Source organism: Pan troglodytes, chromosome 8 (assembly GCF_028858775.2).
Source record: "Pan troglodytes isolate AG18354 chromosome 8, NHGRI_mPanTro3-v2.0_pri, whole genome shotgun sequence".
NCBI classification, from domain to species: Eukaryota; Metazoa; Chordata; class Mammalia; order Primates; family Hominidae; genus Pan; species Pan troglodytes.
In genome coordinates this window covers 138,471,558-138,495,506 of record NC_072406.2, presented here as the reverse complement: position 1 = coordinate 138,495,506, position 23,949 = coordinate 138,471,558, and the positions used below count along the sequence as shown (strand labels likewise).

General features: G+C 40.7%; 1 protein-coding gene across 1 annotated transcript in view; it reads left to right on the top strand.

The window, feature by feature from the left end:
* The first annotated feature begins 410 nt into the window (after positions 1–410).
* Positions 411–23,949, top strand: part of ADAM12 (ADAM metallopeptidase domain 12) — a 374,324-nt gene continuing 350,785 nt past the window's right edge. The window contains exon 1 of the mRNA XM_016919590.3: positions 411–882. Within this exon, the coding sequence (XP_016775079.3) occupies positions 795–882 (88 nt within the window). The 5' untranslated portion in view covers positions 411–794. The remainder of the gene's footprint in view (positions 883–23,949) is intronic.

The following is a 23,949-nucleotide window of genomic DNA, read 5'->3' as shown; positions in this document are numbered from 1 at the left end:
CCCCTTTGGGCGCTTAGGGCCGGGCGGGGTCGCGCGCCGGGCTGTGGGCCGCGGTGGAGACCTGACCCGCACTCCGAGGGTTCCCAGAGAGCCGGGGAGCGAGTAGCAGAGTCATCGTTTCCAGCTTCAGCCTGGAAAGCTGGACCGTGCCGCCGCATGTGCGCTTGGCAGCCGGGCGCCCCGGGCCCTGCGGCCACATCATCCTGGGGCGGGGACGTGTGCGCTCCGGGCGCCCGGACGCCACTGAGCCACGTCTATGCCGCCGGCGCTCGCGGCCAAGGAGGCGCCCTGCCCCCAGCCGCCCACCCCCGGGGGTGAGCGAGCCGCGGCTCGGGGCGGGACCCTGGCGGGGGGACCCGAGCGGTCTCTAGGACCCGCGGGACGCCGCCGACTGGCGGGGGTGCGGGGGAGACAATAATTTGTTCCGCGGTAATAAGAACGGTGACTGCTGGCCGTGGATCCATTTCACAGGCCTGCCTTCTCTCACTAACGCTCTTCCTCGTCCCCGGGCCAACTCGGACAGTTTGCTCATTTATTGCAACGGTCAAGGCTGGCTTGTGCCAGAACGGCGCGCGCGCGCTCACGCACGCACACACACGGGGGGAAACTTTTTTAAAAATGAAAGGCTAGAAGAGCTCAGCGGCGGCGCGGGCGCTGCGCGAGGGCTCCGGAGCTGACTCGCCGCGGCAGGAAATCCCTCCGGTCGCGACGCCCGGCCCCGGCTCGGCGCCCGCGTGGGATGGTGCAGCGCTTGCCGCCGGGCCCGAGAGCTGCTGCACTGAAGGCCGGCGACGATGGCAGCGCGCCCGCTGCCCGTGTCCCCCGCCCGCGCCCTCCTGCTCGCCCTGGCCGGTGCTCTGCTCGCGCCCTGCGAGGCCCGAGGTAAGTCGCCGAACCCGGGCGGCTCGCTGCCCGCCCCGCCGGGGGCACCTCACGCTGCGCCTGGGCGCGCCGAGGTCCAGGGCTGCCCCGAGGGGCGACGTGCCCCGGCGCATCTCCGGAGCCCCGGGGCTTGCGCTTCCAGCGCGGCGAGACCGACCCCCGCCCAGGTGCCAATTCCCTGGGGAAGGGGGACACTTGGCCCGCAGCCCCGCAGGAGCCAGTGCCTGCCCCGGAGGGCACAGCCTCGAGACCGCTCCCCCGTCCTCACCCTCTTGGGTGACATTTGCAGATGTCTGTATCTTGACATTTACACGTGTCGCTCGGGACGATGCGTGTCGGGTCCTCTTGCTGGCCCTATCCCGCAGTGAATATCCCCACCCCAGGCTCCGGGCCAGCCCTTCACCAGGTTTCCTTTCCAGCCCCCGCCTCCCCCGCTAACACACTTAGGGGGGGCGCGCAGCGGCCCCGCAGGTGAGGCAGCCCCCTCCTCCGCAGGTGTGCCCTGCCGCGCTCCACAGCAGGCTCTATTTTCATAAACTGACTCTCTTACCTACTTCTTTAGTTTCCTCTCTGCCCCTCTTCCTGGCTTCCAGGTCACTCCCTAGCTGTCAGTCGCAGGCAAACTTTAGCGGAATTCTCCCTCCTCCCTCCGCTCAGTTTCTCCGCCGTAAATAATCGCCCCCATCAACTTGGTGTACAGCGAGAACTTACTTAGTTTAACGTACTTAGTTTTACAGACTTAGGTTTTCCCGAGTTGTAGCCCCTTAAAATCGGGCACCTGTGGCTCCCGTTTGCACAGTGAGGACTCACCCAGCAGGTGCCTTTTTAAAAATCCGGCAACTTCCCCGGGTCTCCGCCGCCGCCGCCTTCTTTCTGCCGCCCGGGGCGCTGTCGGTCCACCGACGAACGACTTCCCTTGGCCGCAAGCTCTAAAGTTCTGTGATTCTATATAACAGGCATTTATTTTTCAACAACTGGCCTAAATCACGAACCGTTACCACTTTATGATACGTTTTATTTTGCGATTGCCACTGCTGCCCTCCGCCCCCACCGCGTCTACTGTAATGTGGCTAAAACCCAGTTCTTGTTAAAATCCACACTGCGAAGACCAATTTGGGGATAAATGATTAAATACAAAGATTGCACAAAGCAATGAGAAAGTCAAGAAAGAATACTGCTGAGGGTTTAAAGAACTCTACGACCTGTAGTGAATTGTGCTTTGAAAGACTTTTAAACAAATTGGTCCTTTTGAATGTTTATTGAGAAAGAACTTTTTAAAAAACGGAAAGTGTCTCAAAGTGTGCCTGACATGGTCTTTAACTTGGCACGTGCTTTGTACACATAAAGAGAAGTCTACTGAGCAGGGACAAATTTTTTTTTGGAAGAAAATGTTTATTAAATCCAGCTAATAATGGGAAATTTCTTGGGTGTGTGTGGGGGGGACGACTTTTACTATTTTATGAGTTCAGCTTTGGTAGAGAGAGTGTTTCCTTAAGACAGAAATGACCCAAAATCGAAAACCAGGGAGGCCTAAGCACTTTGAATGGGTTACCTGTTGTGATATATTCCAGGATTCACTGCTTGTTTACCCTTAGATTCTCAGTATCAAGTCTTCAATCAATCAGTGCCCCAAATCATACCATTGAGGCCGTATAAAACTCCAAACATATAATGAAACATTTCTTTGCATTGGCAAGAGAAAAGGAGGAATTACTATCTGTTGAGTCTGAGCATATTCTGAGTTTCTCCCTAGCCTTGTCTGTACCCTGAGCCCTGGCACAGTTGCCTACTTGGTACTTTCTGGGGCAACTCAGCCTAACAAGTCCAAAACAGAACCCCAGATCCCAGACTCTCTAGTTGCAAATCATTCCTTCCCCAGCCTTTCTGAACCCAGTAACAACCTCCTCTGCCTTCTCCACATGCCTTGTGCTGACATGCAGGAAGTCATCCCTGTGTCCCCCTTTTTACTCCGTAAGCCACCAACCTCCTAAGTATATTCCCACCTACCCGCTTCCTTACATCCTGAAGTGTGCCTTTCCCAGTCCAGGCCACCTTATAGGAAAAATCTCTTCTGCAGAAGCCTTTTATCCCTCTTACCCAACGGGCCTACTGGCTTTTCACCTTATCCCTGCATGGTATATTTTCCTCCACAATAGAGCCAAAGTTATTATTTTCAAACACGAGTTAGAGCATTCAAGTTTTCTGTCTAAAACTCCCCAGTGGCTCTCTAGCACCCTTAGGAAAGAAAATCCAAACCTCAGCATGACCTAATTCCTGTTTTCCTTTCTGATCTCCTTTCTTACCATTCTCCCTTTGCTCACCCTACTCCAGACACACTGCCTTCTCTTCTTTTCAACTACCCAATATAGTAGTGCCATCATTTAAAAAAATTCAATGTTTGCACTAAGAAGACTTTGCAAATACTTTTCACTGTTTTGCCGTGCAGTGTTTTATGGCATTTCATCCCTCTTGTAACTTTTTGCTTTTCCTAGAGTTAATGATGGCCTTGTCTTGATTTTTGTTTGCTTTATTTTCTGTGCACCAAGCTGTGATATTGTGATATAATAAGAAATATGTCTCTGCCCCTGGTTCCTGGCACAGAACTCCTAAAATCCTTGGAATCTCTGGGGTATTAAGAGTGTCTTTTGTATGCTAATGAGCTTGTTAAGGCATGATTAGAGTTGGGACTTTTAGTGCCACCTCCCTTGCAACCTCCAGGGAGGGGAGACGGATTGAAGGTTGACTTGATCGCCAGTGGTGTAATTAATCATGGCTGTGTAATTAGGCCTCCATAAACCCCCCAAAGGACAAGGTTTGTAGAATTTCCAGATTGCTGAGCAAATCAAAGTTCCTGGAGGGTGGCGTATCTGGAGAGGACACAGAAGCTCTGTATCCCTTTCCACATTCTCTGCCCTTTGCATCTCTTCCAACTGTTTTTCATCTGTGTCCCTAATTACATCCTTCATTAATATAATAAACTGGTAAATATAAGCAAGTGTTTTCTGTGGTTCTGTGAGCTTACCTAGCAAATTAACTGAACCTGAGAAGGGGATTGTGGACCCCCAACTTATAGCTAGTTGGTCAGAAGTATAGGTGTGACAACCTACTACTTGTGATTGGCATCTGACACTGGGGGGAAGTCTTGTAGGACTGAGCCCTTAACCTGTGTGATCTGATGCTTTCTCCAGGTAGATAGAGTCAGAATAGAGTTAAATTGTAGGACTCCCAATTGATCTCTACTGAAGAACTGGTGGTTGGTGGGGAGAAACTCCCACACATTTGGGTGACCAGAGGTGAAACATTCGGTACTGAGAGTGAGAGTAGGGAGAATACTTGGTTTTTGGTTTTTCCCATCCCTTGCACAACCTCTATTTTACTTCCACACTTTCTGGGAGAACTATCAACCTCCTTTCAATATGATCCAACACATCAGGTAGTCTAGCCATGATTTTTCTTTTTCTTGATGTCATCTTTCCTGGAGCCCTTCATACTCCTGTTCCAATGTGACTCACGGGTTACTTTTTAGGCATACATTACAGCTGTTATCTCAGGACTACCCTTATTACCAAGACGCTAAGAATTCCTCTTGCATCCTTCCTGTGTTGAATCATCTATATTCTGAGCACTGTAAATTTTTCTTAGTTCATTCCTCATTTCTGTGGAGCACGTTTTCCGGTAACTTCCTGAGGAAGGGTGTTGGGAAGATACAACTTTTTTTGATAACTTGTGAATAGGTCAGGGATGCTTTCAGCTGCAAATAACAAAAAAAAAATGACAGCAGCAATTTTTACAAGCTTGTATTCTTTACAAGCAGTTGCAAAGTAAGTATTTTGGTGGCTGGTGTAACTGGTGTGTGGTCAGTGATGTGATCGGGGACCCAAACACTTTCTTTTATTTCTATCTGCGATACTTAGATGTTGACTTTTGCCTTTATGCTTACTTCCTCATGGTCTCATGATAGCTGCTGTACCTCTTGGCATCATATCTGCATTCCAGGCAGTAATACAGCAGAAAGGACAAAAGGCAGAACCAGTCAAATCTATTTTCATCAGGAAAATAATACTTCCATAAGCGTTTGTAGTAGATTTTGTCTTAGATATCTTTGGCTAGACTGTGACACAGGGCCCCTGCTAGCTTGTACAGAATACTAGAAAAGTAAATATTTTTAACTATATACATTGCTGCTTCAAACAAAACAGTTCTGTGAGTAAAAACAAAGGTTGGAATGTGTCTCTGGCATACCTTGTATAACATATATAGATAAACACACATTCATTCATTCCACCCTTGATTGCTAGTTTGTTTAGGTATAAAATTCCAAGAAAGAAATCATATTTTCTCAGTATTTTATAAGGCATTTCTTCATTGTCTCTATGGCCATTACTGCTTGAGAAGTTGATGGTATTCTGCTTGTCAAACCTTTAAATGTAGTCTTTTTTTCTTTTTGGAAGTGATTATCTTTTTTCTTTGTCACTAGTATTTTTGCATTTTATGATCATGTGCTTTAGCAATGCTCTTATCAGTAATTGTTAGGAACTCAGTGGGCCCCTTCAGTTTGAATATTCATGTTGTCAAGTTTTAGTATACTTTCTTATATTCGTTCTTCAATTATTTCTTCCTCACTGTTTTTAACACAGCTTTTCTGAAACTGCTATTAGCTGAATGTCCCAGCCTCCTGAAAACATCCTTTAATTTTCTTATCTATTTTTCATCCCTTTACATTTTTGTTCTACTTTCTGGGACAGTTAGTTAATTTCATTTCCCAACCCTTCTATTTAAATTTTTTGGCTGGGCACGGTAGCTCATGTCTGTAATTCCAGCACTTTGAGAGGCTGAGGCAGGAGGATTGCTTGAGCCCAGGAGTTCAAGACCGGCCTGGGTAATATAGTGAGCCACGCCCCCCAACCCCACCACATCTCAACAAAAAACTTTTAAAAAATTAACTGGGCATGGTGTCACACACCTTTAGTTCCAGCTACTCAGGATGCTGAGGTGGGAGGATCACTTGAGTCCAGGAGGTCAAGGCTGCAGGGAACCATGATCATGCTGTGCTACTCCAGCCTTGGTGACAGAATGAGACCCTGTATCAAAATAAATAAATAATTTTAAATTTTATCCTACCATATTTAATTTCCAAGAGGTTTCTTGTGCTATGAATGTTCTTTTATTCTTATTATAGTGTCCTCTTCTTTTTTGTAATGGATGTAAGATTGCTATTAACTCTGAATGTGTTAGTCATTACTTGTTAAACATTTTTTGTTCACCTCTTTCTCATTGTTAGCTTTGAGATTCTCTTTCCCCCCTATTTGTTTAATATCTGTCTGACTTTCTTCAAATGTCTGATTTTTGGCTCTCTGTTGATATTTAATAACGGGGCATTAAAGAGCTGATTAGAAGTTCTGTGTACTTCCACAGATGGATTTACTGACTGATGAACATTCATTTTGCTGAGAGACGTCCACATATCACAGACTCTATTTTTCTTAGGCCGGTCAATTTCTCCAAGGAAGAATCCTTCAGCTTCCTGCCAAGGCGATTTCACTCTGGCAATTTAAGCCTGGCTCTAGGGCCTGTGAACTGAGCAGGGGAAAAGAAGATAGTGTTGCCGTTAAGTATGCTTGTATTGTTTAAACTTAATCCTTTTGTTTTCCGTTTAGCACTTTGCTAACCCCCCTTCACGATTCCTGGGAGTCCTTATGTACAGAACTTCTCTACTTCAGTGTCTTCAGGAAATACGCCTCCCATGTTGGTCGGAATAGGACAGGCAACACCTAGCTGTGTTGGCTTTGCGGGGGATCTAGGGCTCTATCTTCTCCTTATACAGGTTTTCAGCCTCAGCCTGTATTGGCCTTGGCCCATACAGTGCCCCCTGTTCCAGTGCCCAGTGCCCCCTGTTCCCAAACCTTTCCAGGGTTCTGCTTATCCATCCCACCTTCTGATGGCTGCCCTCCTTTCCAGGTCATAAGTTCCCATTCTCTCTTCCCTGCTAAATAGGTAACAACTTGTCCATCCCCTTTCCATCTTCCAAAGCTTTGCTGCTTTGTGTTTTAATTATTATTATTGTTTTTTTTTTTTTTGAGACAGGGTCTTGCATTGTCACCCAGGCTGATGTACAGTGGTGCAATCATAGCTCACTGCAGCCTTGACCCTCTGGGCTCAAGTGATCCTCCTACCTCAGCCTCCCTAGTAACTGGGACTCCAGGCACACACTACCATGCCCAACTAATTTGTTCTTAATTTTTAAATTTTTGGTCAAGCATGGTGGCTCACACCTGTAATCCCAACACTTTGGGAGGCCGAGGCAGATGGATCACTTGAGGTCAGGAGTTTGAGTCCAGCCTGGTCAACATGTTGAAATCCTATCTCTACTAAAAAAAAGATACAAAAATTAGCCAGGGATGGTGGCAGGCACCTGTAATCCCAGCTACTCCAGAGGCTGAGGCAGGAGAATTGCTTGAACCTGGGAGGCAGAGCCTACAGTGAGCTGAGATCGTGCCACTGTACTCCAGCCTGGGTGACAGAGTGAGAGTCTGTCTCAAAAGTTTTTTTTAAAAAAATATAATTTTAAAATTTTTATACAGACAGAATCTCACTCTATTGCCCCAGGCTGGTCTTGAACTCCTGGGCTCAAGCATCCTCCTGCTGCAGCCCCCCAAAAGTGTTGGAATTACAGGCATTGAACCACGGTACACAGCCTATTATTGTTATTACAATTATTCCCTTATGGCAGGGTTTCAGGAGGGCATACAGATAAACACCTGTGACTCCGCCATGTACATTTAGAATTTAGCCAAGGCTTTGATTACCATGCTCGACATATAGATGTATTTTCTTTCTCTCACTTGTCATTTGGCACTTTCTAACTCCTTCCTTGTGGAAACAAAAATTAAACTCATTTTTAAATGTTTCAAAACTTTCTTTTCAAAATCTATAAAAACTCAAAGTCAACATATACCTAATTAGATAAATGTTGCAGCTGTGGAAACTGTAACAAAATTTTTCTTAAGGAATGTAGCTACATCATTTAAAGAAGCTAAGCACATTCCTTCCTGGTGTAGATGATGCTGTAATGAACTCATTAGAGTTGCAGAAAAAAAATTTTGTATCAGAGTGTGTTTCAGAGGCCTCCTTAAGCTAAATGGTTTCTGCAGCATCCATGATTTACAAAGACAGGTGTAGAATTTTCAGATGTTTCTTCTGTACCAAATGGCTAAGCCCTACAACCCTTTGGCTGTGTGCCCACAGGGAGCTATATGAAGCAGCTCTGGAGTATGTCCATGCTCTTTAATTGTCAGGTCTCTGGGCTGGAGAAGTGAAATTGGTGTAATCTAGACAGAATGTTTTTGAGAGTAGTTGCTGTGCATTTTTCATAGTTGTTTCTTCATATGTTTGGTTAGTATTTTTTTAAACCTAAAATTGTCATACCAGCACATTGTTACTTAAAAAGGAGTTTGTCGAGTGCGTCAGTGCCAGGAGCGGTGCGCAGGTCTTTGCGTGCACTATCTCCTGCAATTCTGCTGAAAGAATCTTGTTGGTCCTGTTAGTACCCTCATTCTACAGAAAAGGAAATGATAGCCTCAGATAGTGAGATCAGCAGTGTCAGGGGCAAGGCAATCTAGTCTACCTCACGCTGGAGACTGGATCTTAACCTAGCTGTGGCAAACATTTCATAACCTATCTTTGCCATAACTATAGCAATGAGATTGTAATTAGCTTGGATCTCAGCAGAACGGTAATGCAGTTCAAATGAACGTTATTTGCCAATTGAAATGTGCACATTGAATATTACACTTTCTCACAGGCTGCCATTTCAATCTTCATACTTTCTCCAGCCCATTTTCCACCCTGTTTCTTTTGTGCTTTATTTAATGCCCAATATACCTTGCCTCCAGTTGATAGATGGGATGGAAAAGCCGAGTAATTCAGCATCATATTGATATTTTTTATCCTTTAAGCTTTTATGTCATTCCAAAGCTACATTAAGAGCTCAGCTTCTTGGCAACTATTTAAAAAATTGGACAGCTTCATTGGATAACGTTTTCTGTCTGTTTGTTTACCTACTCCTGGAAGCCTTGAACTGCTTAATCAGTTTAGATGATCCATTCTTAGAAATGTTGAAACACCTTGACATGTCTTCCCCTAGCAGGCATGGTGAGCACTGGTCTGCAATTTGGCCAAAAGATTCCTTGTATTATGTGTTGCTATGTTTGTAATTAAAGCCAGGATAGGATGGAGACATTGCTTGTGAGAGATATGCTCACTTGAATCTGAATGTGATCTGAGAAACTAGTCTTGCTTAAAAAAAAAAAAATTGAAATATTGGGAGTACACGAAGGATTGCCTAGATATATGAGCAACTTTTTTTTATATACTTTAAGTTTTGGGGTACATGGCAGAACGTGCAGTTTTGTTACATAGGTATACAGGTGCCATCCATGGTGGTTTGCTGCACCCATCAACCCGTCATCTACATTAGGTATTTCTCCTAATGTTATCCCTCCCCTAGCTCCCCATCCCCCTGACAGGCGCCCCAGTGTGTGATGTTCCCCTCTCTATGTCCATGTGTTCTCATTGTTCAACTCCCACTTATGGGTGAGAACATGCAGTGTTTGGTTTTCTGTTCTTCTGATAGTTTGCTGAAAATGATGGTTTCCAGCTTCATCCATGTCCCTGCAAAGGACATGAACTCATCCTTTTTCATGGCTGCATAGTATTCCATGGTGTATAAGTGCCACATTTTCTTTATCCAGTCTGTTATTGATGGACATTTGGATTGGTTCCAAGTATTTGTTATTGTGAATAGTGCTGCAATAAACATATGTGTGCATGTGTCTTTATAGTGGAATGATTTATAATCCTTTGGGTATATACCCAGTAATGGGATTGCTGGGTCAAATGGTATTTCTAGTTCTAGATCCTTGAGAAATCACCACACTGTCTTCCACAATGGTTGAACTAATTTACACTCCCACCAACAGTGTGAAAGCCTTCCTATTTTGGTTTTGTTTTCATTCCTGGGTTTTTTGTTGTTGTTGGTAGTGTTCTTCAGAGCCTGCATTAGGATTTAGGGTCTACATTATATCTTAAAATGCAGCTGTTGTCTGCCTATGGAAAGGTACATTCCTGAAATTATGCATACTAAGTAAAACTTTAAAGCTAAAATCATTATTTCAGCCAATTTCAGTATAATTTGAGAATATCATATAAAAGATGATTGAAAAAGAAATCTGGCCCCATCATTCATTTCTAAAATATGACAATTTTAAAGTTGAAAAATGGACATAGAATAAGTTATACACCCATATTTTTGCCAGCCAGATTCTACTATATGTACTTCAGAACTTTCAACATTTAAAGATGTAAAATGTTAAAGATATATTTATAGCCATCCCTTTTCTCCCCACCCATTCAGACTATTTTATCTCAGTCTTCCTTTTGCAGAGGCTATACTACTGTGAAGTTGGTTGGTTCGTGTGTGTGTGTGTGTGTACACACACACATACCCCTAATCAATATCTGATACTCTTCATGTATTTAACTGTTAAGTAAATGGTACCCTACTATATATGACAACCTTCTGCAACTTTTTAAAAAATCAATATATATTTTAGACTTATTCATATATGTGCTTGGTTCATTCCTTTTAATTGAATGACTAAATCATAATTTGTGTACTCCTCTGTTGATAATAAATATGTTTTCCCCAACTTTTTGATATTGCAATGGTGAGAGGATCCTTGCTATCTTAGGTATGGGTGTAAGCTCTAGGGAACCTATTACAAGTGAATTACTAAGCTGTAGAGTACACAAATTTTTTACTGTAACATATTTTGTTAAGTTGCTTTCCAAATTGGTTGTACCAATTTATGTGCCTACTTATTGGAGAGCTCTGGTTACCTGTGTGGTTGTTAATACTTGGTATTTTCAGGCTTTTTAAATGTTGCCAAGCTGGATGTTAAATATTTCATTGTTTTAATTGGCATTTTTCTCATTACTAAAGACTCTAAGATTCTTATGTGTTTATATGTTCTTCGTATTTCTTCTTTGAATTATTTATCTTTATTTACTCATGTTTCTTTTTAAGTTTAGTTTAAACAATCCTCCTCTCTTTCCTGAGCTCCGAAATAAATGTTGATAATTTCTTCTAAATTTAAAATTTTTGCTTTTCGCTTTTAGAATAACTGGAATTTAATTTTTATTTCTTGTATGAGATCCATGTCTGTTTCCCACCATCTGGAAAACCAATTGCTCTAGTAACATTTGTTGAATCCTTTTCCACTTCTGATAACCAGCAAGCACACACAGATATGCTTCTGGGTTCTTTGTCCTACTGTTCTATTTACCTCCGTTCCAGCATCATATTGTTCTCAGTATCCCGTACTTCACAATAAGCCTTCAGTGTTTAGATTGGTTGGCATGATGGTTAAGCTCGATTGGATTGAAGGATGCAAAGTATTGATCCTGGGTGTATCTGTGAGGGTGTTGCCAAAGGAGATTAACATTTGAGTCAGTGGGCTGGGAAAGGCAGACCCACCCTTAATCTGGGTGGGCTTCATCTAATCAGCTACCAGCATGGCCAGAATATAAAGCAGGCAGAAAAAAAAATGTGAAAAGGCTAGACTGACCTAGCCTCCCAGCCTACATTTTTCTCCTGTGCTGGATGCTTCTTTCCCTTGAACATCGGACTCCAGGCTCTTCAGCTTTGGGACTCAGACGGGCTTCCTTGCTCCTCAGCTTGCAGACAGCCTATTGTGGGACTTTGTGGTCATGTGAGTTAATACTCCTTAATAAACTCCCCTTTATATACCTCTCTATTAGTTCTGTCCCTCTAGAGAACCCTGACTAACAGAGTTGGTATGTGGTGGTGCAGAGGGCAGACACTGAAGCCAGCTTGCTGGAGTTTGCAGATCAGCTCTGCCACCTGGCTCCTGACATGTGATGTTGAGAAAGTAACTAACCATCCTGTGTGCCCAGACTTTCCTAGGTTTAGCACTGAAGATGACACATCACAGGAAACCTCTCAGTGCCAGGCAAATTGGGATCGTTGCTCACCCCAAACCTTGAACAAACTATGTAATCTTTTTCTTTCCCCATTTTCCCTTGATGAAATGGTGATAATGGTCATATCTACCTCCACAGGGCCGTAGTGCAGGTGAAATGAAAGAATACGTATACAGTGCTTTGAACAGTGCTCAGACCATGCTAAGTATTCAATAAAGTATAAAGTTTAATGTCTCCTTTCCTTCTCCCCTCCTCTCCTTTTAAAGTTATCTTGACTATCCCTGAAACTTTAGTGTTTCATATGAACTTTAGAATCTTCTTGCTAAGTTCCTCAAAATACTGTATGGGGACTTGTAGGCTAATTTAGGGGAGAATTGACATCCTCATGACATCAAGGCTTCCCATCATGAATGTGGTGATTTCTCTATTTATTTGTTCCCTTTAATGCTATTCAATAAGTTTTCAATAATATTCTCTTCAACGTTCTTGTGCATCTTTGTAAGATATATTTCTAGATATCCTAAGTACCTAATAGATTTATTGTCACTTTAGATGGTATCACTATTTTTTAAAAGATTTTAACTTTTTAATATGAAAAGTTTTAAACATACACATAAGTAGACAGACTGCAATCAATACCTGTGTTTCTATCACTCAGTTTCAACAAGTGCCAGTTCATGGCTATTCTTGTTTTATCTGTGGAGTCATTTCCTTATTGAAAGTTCTAATTGATGTTTTCTTTTCAGTGTATATGAATGTTACTTATTTTTGTAGGTTGACTTTGAATTCAGAAATCTTGCTCACTTTTTTTTTAATCCTGATGATTCAAATCATAGGTAGGTGATTGCTCAATTTTTATTCTAATAATTTGTCTGTAGATTGACGTCATAGAAATTCTAAGAGAATAATCACCTGAAAGGGTAAGTTTTGTTTTTTCCTTTACATTCCTTATTCATTCTACTTCCTTTATTTTTCTTGTTTCATTGGGTAGCATCTCCATTACAATGATAAACAAAAGGATTAGCCAGGCCCAGTGACTCATACCTGTAATCTCAGCACTTTGGGAGGCTGGGGGGTGGGGAGGGGGGGTTACTTGAGCCCAGAAATTTGAGAGCAGCCTGAGCAACATAAGGACACCCCATTTCTACAAAAAAAAAAAAAGTAATATATGTGGCATGCACCTGTAGTCCCAGCTACGCAGGGAGGCTAAGGTGGGAGGATTGCTTGAGCCCAGGAGGTCGAGGCTGCTGTGATCTTGCACTGCACTCCAGCCTGGGAGACACAGTGAGACCCTGACCCTGTCTCAAAAAAGAAAGAAAGAAAAAAAAAGATGAAGAAGTGATTGCTAGTCTCCTTGTTTTTGTTTTTTTTTCAACTTTAATGAAAATAACTAACTTTTGCTATCTTTACACATCTTTCTTTTCTTTCTTCTATTGTTGTAGGATTATTTATACCTACTTTTTCCCAGTTCTGTTAATTTAGAGGTTACATATTCTGTTTCCACAGTTTTAGTAGTACCATTAAATTTTTAACATTTGCACTTCAGACACGGAGTCCAAAGGTAGTCAATAACTTTGGCCTCCTCCCAAACAATTACAAGCTAACCATGCTTTAGTGCCCTTCATTGTGCCTCCTGTTTTTTTATTATTGTCTAGAATTTTAGTTCTGCCATTTTGAAACACATCTCTCATCAAAAAATATAGTGGGGAAATACTTATGCTGATTTATCCAATGCAGCCAGTTTCCTTTCTTTCCTTTCTTTTTCTTTCTTTTTTTTTTTCTAACCATGGCTTCTTGCAAACCACTTCCACTTCTGGATCCAGTCGCTTCTTATTGAAGTAGTCTTCATTGAAGGTCTCTGAGTAGCAAATTCCCTATATTTGTTTGCCTGGAAAATGTTTTTCTTTTTCATGAATGTTAGTTTAGCTATGTATGGATAACCAAACCAGAGGTTGGCGATTGTTTTCTTTTAGCAGATATTACCTGTTGTATCCTTGCGTCTCCTGTTGTTGTTAAGGAGTCTTTCATTTAATGACTGTGCCTTTGCACTAAACCTGCCTTTTTCTCTGGTTACTTTTAAGGTAGTTCTTTGGTGGTGGTGGTGGAGTGTGTGTGTTTGTGTATGTGTAGTTCTGTATTTTATTCATGTGTTTTTATATGGCTTTATATTAAATTTGTGTATTTCTGGCCTTGTGGTGCTTCTTGAATCCAATCAATTATTTAAAAAAATGTAGCAAGCATCTCTTTAATTACTGCCTTGCCGTTTTTGCTTCATCACTTCCTTTGGAACTTTTGTTATATGTAGTTGGGCCTTATAATTCAGTCATCCTGGTTTTAGCTTCTCTTCATCTCTTTATCATTCTTTGCTTTATATTCTGGGTGATGTCTACAAGTCTAAATTTCAGTTTACCAATTCTCTCTTGAGCTGTGTCTAAATGCTGTTTAAACTGTCTATTGACTTCACATTTTTCAATATCTTTACTTTTTCACGTATGGAAGCTTTGTTTTGCTCTTTTTCAAACTTGCCTGATCTTCTTAAAATGTAATATTTTAAAATTATCTTTTATTATCTTTTCTTTGTATTCTTACATGTCTTTAATAATTTGGGATTTATATATTGTTATCCATTTCAGGTTATTATTTAAAGTTCTTAGGATGCTGATTCTGTATTACCGTGGATTATCTCTTCCAATGCCTTGCAATTTTAAATTGTGAGTTCATTTTCAGCTTTTTTCCCTCCACTGCTACCCTCTCCATGGGAGTCCTATGTACCCTGGATTAGAAGAGTTCCTGTGGAGCAGAGTCTGTTTACTCATGACAGATGCCTCAGGGATTTCCCTTGTCTAAGCCCAGTTATTGTGGGAATTTTACACCACATGGCTATTCTAATTTTGGTCTCCATACCCATGTGGCAAAGGCTTGAAGTTTCTATTTCTCTTGCAAAACTCCCTAACCCTCACCAGATCTCTGGGGAGACATGTCACTTTGAAGTTTCCCTGTGGCATTTGGTAGAGGTTTTCTAGCCCTGGTGACTTGGGAAGGGCGGCCTGTCTGGGCTTGGTTTTATTCAAGGATCTTAGCTAGAGTTCTCTGACTCGTGTGTTCAAGATCATACCTCCTGTTACTGAACTCATGGTTTCCAGGCTGAAGTCCTATGTCTGCCAGGCCTCTGGGATTCCATGACTTTGGCAGTGGGTGGATGCTCTGGCTAGGAATTCCTTAATTCCCTGATAATTTCCTTTCCCTTCTTTCTAGTTCAGTTATGTAGGTTGTCACATTTTATTTAACATTTTTCTGTGTTTGTAGTAGAAAGGCTTTCTAGCTGTGTCAGCTCAGTCCACTGTGTTTTCAGAACTAGACATCTCTGGTAATGATTCTTTGGGTCTTTTAGTCAACACATTTGTTGGCTGCCTATTGTAATCCCAGATTTGTGCCAGGAACTGGGGATACGGTGTTGAGAAGAACAGACACCCTCATTTCATGGCCTCTAGAGCGAGTGGATCGTAAAAGTGTACAGAAAATAAGTTGAACCCGCTTGGCAGCTTGATTCTCAACTTCCAATACTCCAAACACTCAGTCAGAAAAGTCAGTCAGCTGCTTTCCTGCTGGCATGTTAGTCTTGGCCTTGGCAGCTGCAGGGGTGAGATGTGCTAATGATGGGGCCAAGCTGAGCTTTGGGGGTGAAGCCATCAGCTGTTCCCATCTCCCTCTGGCGGAGGCAAAATGAGAACAGCTGGGAAGCAAGGCCAACATCCACTCCCAGAAGCCGCTCCTCTGCCAGCGGAGGTGTCAACAGAATTCCAGTCATGTGAGCCTTCCAGGAGTGTATAGTGAATTCATTCCATACTTAAACATTCTAGTATACAGAGAAGATTGTACAATGGAGTAAGCCAACAATGGAGACACTCATTTGTATATTTTTGTAACCTTCAGAATGAATGCTATGATTCCATATAGATTGATTTCTCCACTAATTTATCTGCAGGAAAATCAGATGCCTGATTTGCCACTAAAATTTGGACATGTCAGATTTAGTCTATTCAATTCACTAAGCTTTACTTCCAGTTTCTTAGTAGGGAGAGTCTGCTCCTTGGAGCATAATTTATTCAGCTGCAATAGATGGTCCTCTTGAAACTTTTTTCTCACATACTTTAGTCTCTTTTCTGTTTCTTGTCTCTGCTGTCCTTTAAAAAGGTGCTTATCATCCTTCTTTGTCCCTCAGTGCTGCTGAAGACTAAGCCATTGGTTACAGAGGCTCAGTGAGAAAGTAATTTCAAAAGAGGGAGGCAGAAAGGGCTGGGATACGATATGGTTTGAAAAGCTAAATCAAGACAACTGTTTTCAAGCACAAAAGCTCCTAGTAGAAGCATCTGCTTCTCTTATGGACTTCAGTGACATAAAATAATGAGATTTCTTCAGCTTATCTCCCCTGATGTTACTTCCTTATGGATTTAGTGGGTCAAGAGTGCTGTGTGTTCTGGCGTTATAGTTATAAAATTGACAGGTGGCTTGGATCATGGCCAGAATTCTGGACTTGGAGTGAGAAGTGGCTCTGAGTTCTGGCTTGGCCTCTTTATGGCTGTGTGACCTTGAGGAACCCACTAAATCTTTCTGAACTTAGTTTCTTTGTCAACAATGAGCAAGGATGCAGCCTACCTCCCTGGGTTGTGGTGAATTCCAAATGAGGGAGAGGTTGGGGAATGTGTTTTGTAATTTAAGGTCTTCTCTTTTGATGGTACAGGGGGCACATGGTATCACTGTTCATATGTTCATTCAGTGGCTGAGGTTTGTCCTCATGCCTTGAACGGCACAAGTTCTCAGCATCCATGAGCCACCGTCCCCTTCTGCTCATGGTAGATGGGTGTCCAAGTTAATCCCAAAGCTTGACAGAGGGGGTGGCAGAGAATTGGGAGAGGAGGGCAGTTTCTATTCCTTTTTCTCCTACCTTAAATCTCATGTTTCCATCTTTGTTGTTTATCAGTCTACCATTAGGGGCATCTCTGTTAACCAGGAGTATTTGAGATTGTGTTAATAATGTGAACTCTTTCAAATATCATTTACTTATAGCACACAAAATGGCCACTAGTTTCTTTCTTCTCTGCTGTATGGGACTCACTGTGGGCTAGGCATAAGGGCTGTAGAGAATGAATGGTAGCAGATGCCCAGGCCAGGGGCATGAGTTTTCCTAGCCTTCAGCTTCCACTGGCTTTTTGAGAAAGAGATGTGGGAGGGAGGATAAGCGTAGAATGGCAAGGCAAATAAAATTTAACATGCCTCTCAGGGTACTGGGTTGGCATGAATAAGAATTGCTGTAGAAATAGGAACCTCACATTTGTGGGTGAAGCAGACACATAAGCTCTTGACTTATATCTTAATTACCAGTTAGAGCAGATGATTGCAGCAGTAAAGCCCGTTAAGCACTCTGCATCCTTGTGGCTCCAAACAGTACACATTTAGAACATCCAGAATCTGACAGAAATGTTCCACTCTAAGACCAAATATTGGTGGTGTCTTCCCAATTTACAGCAAAACGTAAGTGAATGGAAAGATCTCTCCCACACTACTAAGATTGTTCATCTGAATCTTTCTGAAACTAAGTTGCAGCTACCATTATCTTCTGACTTGCACAGCAGCAAATGAATTTTCTAAAATGTTTACTCAGTCTTAGTTCAGTGCATGATCAGACAACACCCAAGGGCTCCTGGTGACAGGTTTATCTGTGTACCTGGAAAACAATCACATTTCTGAGTGGTAATTGCTCTTTCTTCATAGGATAGAATTGAGGAATTCCATAAAGGGATTTTGCCTGTGTGGTTTCTGTGCTAGCACTGGTTCAGTAGCTTCTCATACATTCTCACCATGCCCTGGGAGGCAGGCACTAGGACCACTCTTTCTTCCAGATAGGAAAGCCAAGGCTAGGACATTCAGCTTGTGCAGTTGTACAGCTACAAGGTGACACAGCTGAGTTTATGCGCATGAATTACTGCACAAATAGGGAATATACTAGAAATGGGACTTACACGAATAACTAATAGTGATGACACCGGCATTTAACAAAACATTCAGCAGACTCTCGACTAATCCCTTTACATGAATTATGTGGTTAAAATATCCCTATAGCCCTTAGAGGTATGGGCCATTATTATTTCCATTTTACAGACGAAGAAACTAAGGCATAGAGAACTCATGATTTGCCTTAGCCCTTGCATCTTATAAGAGGCTGAGCCGGGATTGAACTAGGCAGTTGATTTCAGGGCCCACATGCTAAACCACTGGGCTGTCAAGGGAGGACCTATGATGTCCAGGAACTCTTCCATACTCCAGACCCTTTGCAGCTATCTCAGCTTGTGTTTATCTTGGGACATTGGGATTTGAGGAGAGAACCTAGGAAGACACTGAGATAGAACAATACTTGAGTCTTTAGCTGTGTGAATCCCAGGAACTTGTCCTGTGGGCTCTGACCTGCAAGGACTGGCAGGAAAAACAGGACCGGAGACCCATTTGCAGGGCCTGGTGTCTCTGACCTTTCATTTTTGCATCAAAGGAACATGTGGACTTACCAGCTAAAATTTATTCTTCCTGAAGGAGAAACTTACTGTTTAATAATTAAGTATACTGTCTTCTGTTTTCTCTCACAAATAAAATGCAGGACTCAACCTAATAACTGCTACCTATGATGGCTGTAGAAAATACTTGTAAACATGATAAATGCACATGCATGAGTGCATTTGTTATTTATTGCTGTATGACAAATTGCCGCAACTTAGTGGCTTACGATCACACCTGTGTACAATCTCACAGCTTTTGTGGGTTACGAATCTAGGCACAACTTATCTGGGTCCTCTAATTCAGCTTCTTTCACTGGTTTCAGTCAAGATGTTAGCCAGGACTGGGTCTCATTCAAAGGCTCAACTGGGAAGGATCTGCTTTCAAGCTCACAGAAGCATGGCAGAATTCAGTCCCTTGAGTTGTTGAACTGAAGGTTTCAGTTCCTAGCTGGTTCCCATTTTCCTAATCAGTATTCTCTCCAATATAGAAGCTTGCTTCATCAAGGCCTGCAGACTGAGAAGGCAATATAATCTGCAAATAAGACAGAATCACAAGTTGTATAATCCAATCATGGTCTGTGAATATTGCTATAGTCTACTGGTTAAAAACAAGTCACTAAGTCTCTTAACCTAGTGACTTGCTTAATTCTAACCCTACCAGGGTTACACATGGGAGTGAATACCAGGAGGCGGGGGCACTGGGAACCATCTCAACAGTCTAGCACAGTGAGTTAATTAGATAATCAGCATTGTAAATACCAGGAATGGCTTTGACAGGTGAAAGCTTCTGTTTTCAGAGGTGTCCACTCACTATGTACAGGTCCTGGAGCTGGCAGCAGCATCTGATTGGTAAGGTGGCTCTGTTTCTGCATTTTTGTTGCTTAGCTGTTTCATGTCCTTTTACTGCAGTGTCTTCATTGCCTTTGCCTGACAGTTCTTTTCCCACTCTCACTCCAACACTTGGCTGAACTCCTCCTTGGCTTAGACTTCACTTCCTCACAGGCAGCCGGTTCTTGGTCCTTCCCATCCAACCCCAGTCAAGGAAAGGTCCCCCTGCTAAATGCTCTCAAAATGCTATGTCTCCGTCAGAGCACTTATCACATTCTAATCAACTGTTTGTCTTCTTGGTTAGAATTTAAGCTCTGTGGTGACAGAGACCACATCCATCTTATTCTCTGTTGGGTCCCCCGTGCCTAGCACATCACAGCTGCTCAATAAATATTGGCATGATGAGTAAATAGTCCCACTTGGTGTGCTGCTTTTTCATTTCAACAAATGTGATTCACCAAAGCTCTACTCTTAAATTTTTTGTTTTTGTACAACCTTTCATGTAAATGAATTTTCACATTTGGAAAGTCTTTTTGAAAAAAATACCATGTATCCAAATATTTGATATGGAAAAGGTAGTTAGTATATATTAGTGATACGAAAGGAACATCTTAAAGGAACATCTTTTGGAAATACTATGATGCTGTAATGGATGCTAATTTTTATATTGGGTAGAAAATGTGAGCTGATAGTCTAATAAAAATCACAAGAGGTCTCTATTAATTTTAGCTTGTTCTTATCTCCCTGAGAAATGTACAGATGCGAGGATAGGCATGAAGAACTCTATGCATTTGCTTGGGTTTGGATATTCTATAGCTAGCATTTAGTGATCTGGTGATGATAAACTTAACTATATATTTACTTTTTTTCCTTTTTATTTCCTCTACCCTCATTTTAAACTTTTGAAGTGATTTTAGCCTAAATGAGTAAAAATTCAATTGGGGAATGAAATGACTCCTTCTAAAACAGAGCTCACCTTCTGCAACTACAAAGGCAAAAAAAAAAACCAACAAAAAACTTACATCAGGCTGATTTGCAAATCACAAGTTTTACTTTGTTTTATGCTGCTTTCTTACATTGAACTTGGTTATTTTATTTACATCCACAATGGATAGTTTCAGTGGTTTGATGAAAATCATTTTTATATACAAAAATTGGAAGACTTAACATGAAAGGTTATTATTGACAAATTCATAGTAATTTTAAAAGTGCATTCCTTAAAGTTGTACCCTATTTATTGTTACAAAACATTTTTCTTTTGGTGGTTTGACTTCAGTCCTTTGTAAAAAAAAAAAAAAAAAAATCACACAATCTAAGCTGGGATCATAAAACAGTGAATTAAGTTATTAAAGGAATAATGAAATTTATGTTTCTGAAGAGTTTTAATATAAATAACAACTGGGTAGCCTGATTAGTTGTAGTCCTGGGAATATGAACTATGAGACCTACCTAGGTTTCACAAATTAGCATGCCCATTCATTTGTTGTTTATCCTATATTATATATACACATACACACATATATACACACATGCATGCATATACTTATATGCACACGTTTATATATATGCACATATACACATGCACACATACACATTTATGTACATATAGAGACAGATCTGGGTTTATTACCTAATATTTTAAGGATTTTATGTCTGTTTTTATAAGAGATAGTGCTATTTTTCTTATTATATTATTGTCTGGTTTTGGTATCAGGGTTATACTGGCCTCATAAGTTAAGGTTTTCTCACTTTCTGTATTTTGTGAAAGAGTTTGTATAAGATTCTTATTATTTCTCTCTTAAATGTCTAATAGAATTATTCAGTGTAGCTATCTGGGCCTGGAGATTCAAAAAATACGTCCATGTCATCTGAGTTAACAAACATATTGGCATAACATGTTTCATAATATTTTCTTATCACTTAATGCCTGTATTATCTGTAATGACGTACCCCTCTTTAATTCCTAAAATTGGTAAATTATGATTTTTTTCTCATTTTTTTCATCCTGCTAGGAATTTAACAATTTTATCAATATTTGCAAACAACCAACTTTGGTTTCAAAGATTTTCTCTTTTGTTATTTATTTTATTGATTTTTGCTACTTATTGTTGCTTTTCTTCTAGTTTGTCTTTGATTTGCTCTTTAGCTGCTTTTGGTTGATCCTTACTTAGAATATTACCATAACATTCTCAATTTCTAGTACAGCCATTTGGAAATATAAATATCCCTGGTGCAGTACTCCTTTAGCTGAATATTACAAATTTGTATAGGTTATTTTTTCATTATCGTCAGTTTAAAATATTTTTAAAAATTCTTTCATAATTTTTTTCTATGACTTGTGGCTTATTTAGAAATATGTTTTTAAATTTCTGAATATTTGAGATGTTAAGATTTTTGTTATTAATTTCTAATTTTATTATAATCAGATTATGTCTTCTTTATTACTTTTATCTTTACATTTGTTAGAGAGTTGTTTTATACTCCAGCTTATAGTCTTTATTGATGGATATTCCATGAATGGTTGAAAGGAATGTAAAATCTGCTGTTGTTGGATAGGGTAATGTCCCGTAAATAGCATAGTTAGTTGATGGTGTTATCAAATCTCATATTAAGCTTACTAATATTTTTTGTTTGTTATTTCTATCAATTATTGGGAGAGGAGTAACACCTTTAACTGAAGTTGCCAATTTATCTATTTGTACTTTCAGTTCTGTCAGTCTTCTTGATGTATTTTGAAACTCTTTTTAGGTTTATACACATCTAGGATTGTTATGTCTTCTTGACGAATTGACCTGTTTATCATGATGAAATTTCCTCTTTATCTCTGGTAGTAATTTCTGTCCCACAGTCCACTTTGACTAACATTGATATGGCCACCTCAGCTTTCCTATGCTTAGTGTTTGCATATGTATGCGCAGAGCATCTTTTTTCATTTTTTTAAATTTTCAGTATATCTATATTTATGCTCAAAGTGCATTCTTTTAAACAATGTGTATTAGCTTTGCATTTTAATCTTTTCTGAGGGCCGCTACCTTTTAATTGAAATATTTATTCCAATTACACTTAATTATTCTTATGGAGAATTACGTTCATTATCTTGCTGTCTTTTACTGTTTGCCCAGTATGTTTTTGCTTTTTTCCCTTCTTTTCCCATTTTCTTTTGTACTGAGTAGTTTTAATATTTCCCTTTTTTAGCTGTAGTTCTTCATTTTATTATCATATTTTAGTGTTTGCCATAGGAATTAGAATATGTATCTTTAACTTAGAGAGTTATAGAAAGGATCACGCATCCTGCTGTGACATCCTAAAAGGCTGCATGGAATTAATATGGAAGCAGTGTTTTCATACAGTAGTTTTATATTTTTATTTTTTGTATTTAAATTATTCATTCATCTGTCATTTTTACACAAAAGGTGAGGATAGGAATCCATTCTCTTTTCAGATGACTACCCAGTTATGACCACTGACTGTTTGATTTCCATTGATTTGAAATACTACCTTGTTTATTAGATTTTTTAATACATATTTGTGTCAATTTTTCTCACTTTTATATACTTATATTGATCTGTCTATTCTTGTACTTGGACTGTATGCTTAATTATTGCTATTTGATAATTCTAACACCTGGTAGATCTAAACCTCGTATAATATTCTTTCAGAATTGTTCTGTACCTTCTTGATTACTTTCCATATAAATAAACTTTAGAATCTAAAAGAAATCCCAATAAATGTAAGCAGGATTGCACTTGAAAAGCAGGTGATTTAAGACAGGAGTAAGCACCTTTAAAATTTGTGCTATGTGTTGTAATTGGCTTTCCAATCGCTGTGCTCCTTGATATGGTTTGGCTGTGTCCCCACCCAAATCTCATCTGAATTGTAGTTCCCATAATCCCTATGTGTTGTGGGAGGGATCTGGTGGGAGGTAATTGAATCATGGGGGCAGTTGCCCCGATGCTATTCTTGTGATAGTGAGTGAATTCTCATGAGATTTGATGGTTTTATAAGGGGCTTTTCCCCCTTTGCTCCACACTTCTCCTTCCTGCCTCCCTGTGAAGAAGGTGCCTTTCGTCACCTTTGCCCTTTGCTATGATCACAAGTTTCCTGAGGCCTTCCCAGCCACACGGAACTGTGAGTCAAACCTCTTTTCTTTATAAATTACCCAGTCTCGGGCATTTCTTCATAGCAGCCTGAGAACAGACTGATACACCCCTTTATGTTCTTCCTGGCCTGTTTCTCTGAAGCTTCTTCATTCCTAGCTAGTGGTATTATTGTTACCAATTATTATCATATTTTCTTTGCCAATTTTCTAGGTTAAAATATTCTAATTTGCATTTTAAATTTATTGTTGGGGTCTTAGGAGTCTATTAAGCAACACTTTCCTTCCCCTCTTAGGTTCAGAAGTAAACGATGGCACCGGAAGCAGAATGTTAGAGAACAAATTATCAGTTATTAATACACAGCTGATCGTAGAATTTGGCTTTAGGTCTTTGGCTGAGTAGGCTTACTACGTTTTACTTCCAAATTTGAGAGTCACCAATCATACTGGATAATATTAACAATGTAGTATCTTGCCCAACAGGGTCATATCCCTTAACATATGGCAAAGGGCAGACCAGAATGAGCATGCTGTAGACACATCCAAGATGACAGGGAGATCCCAGAAGAAATGAGACACAAAATTAAGTTCCTC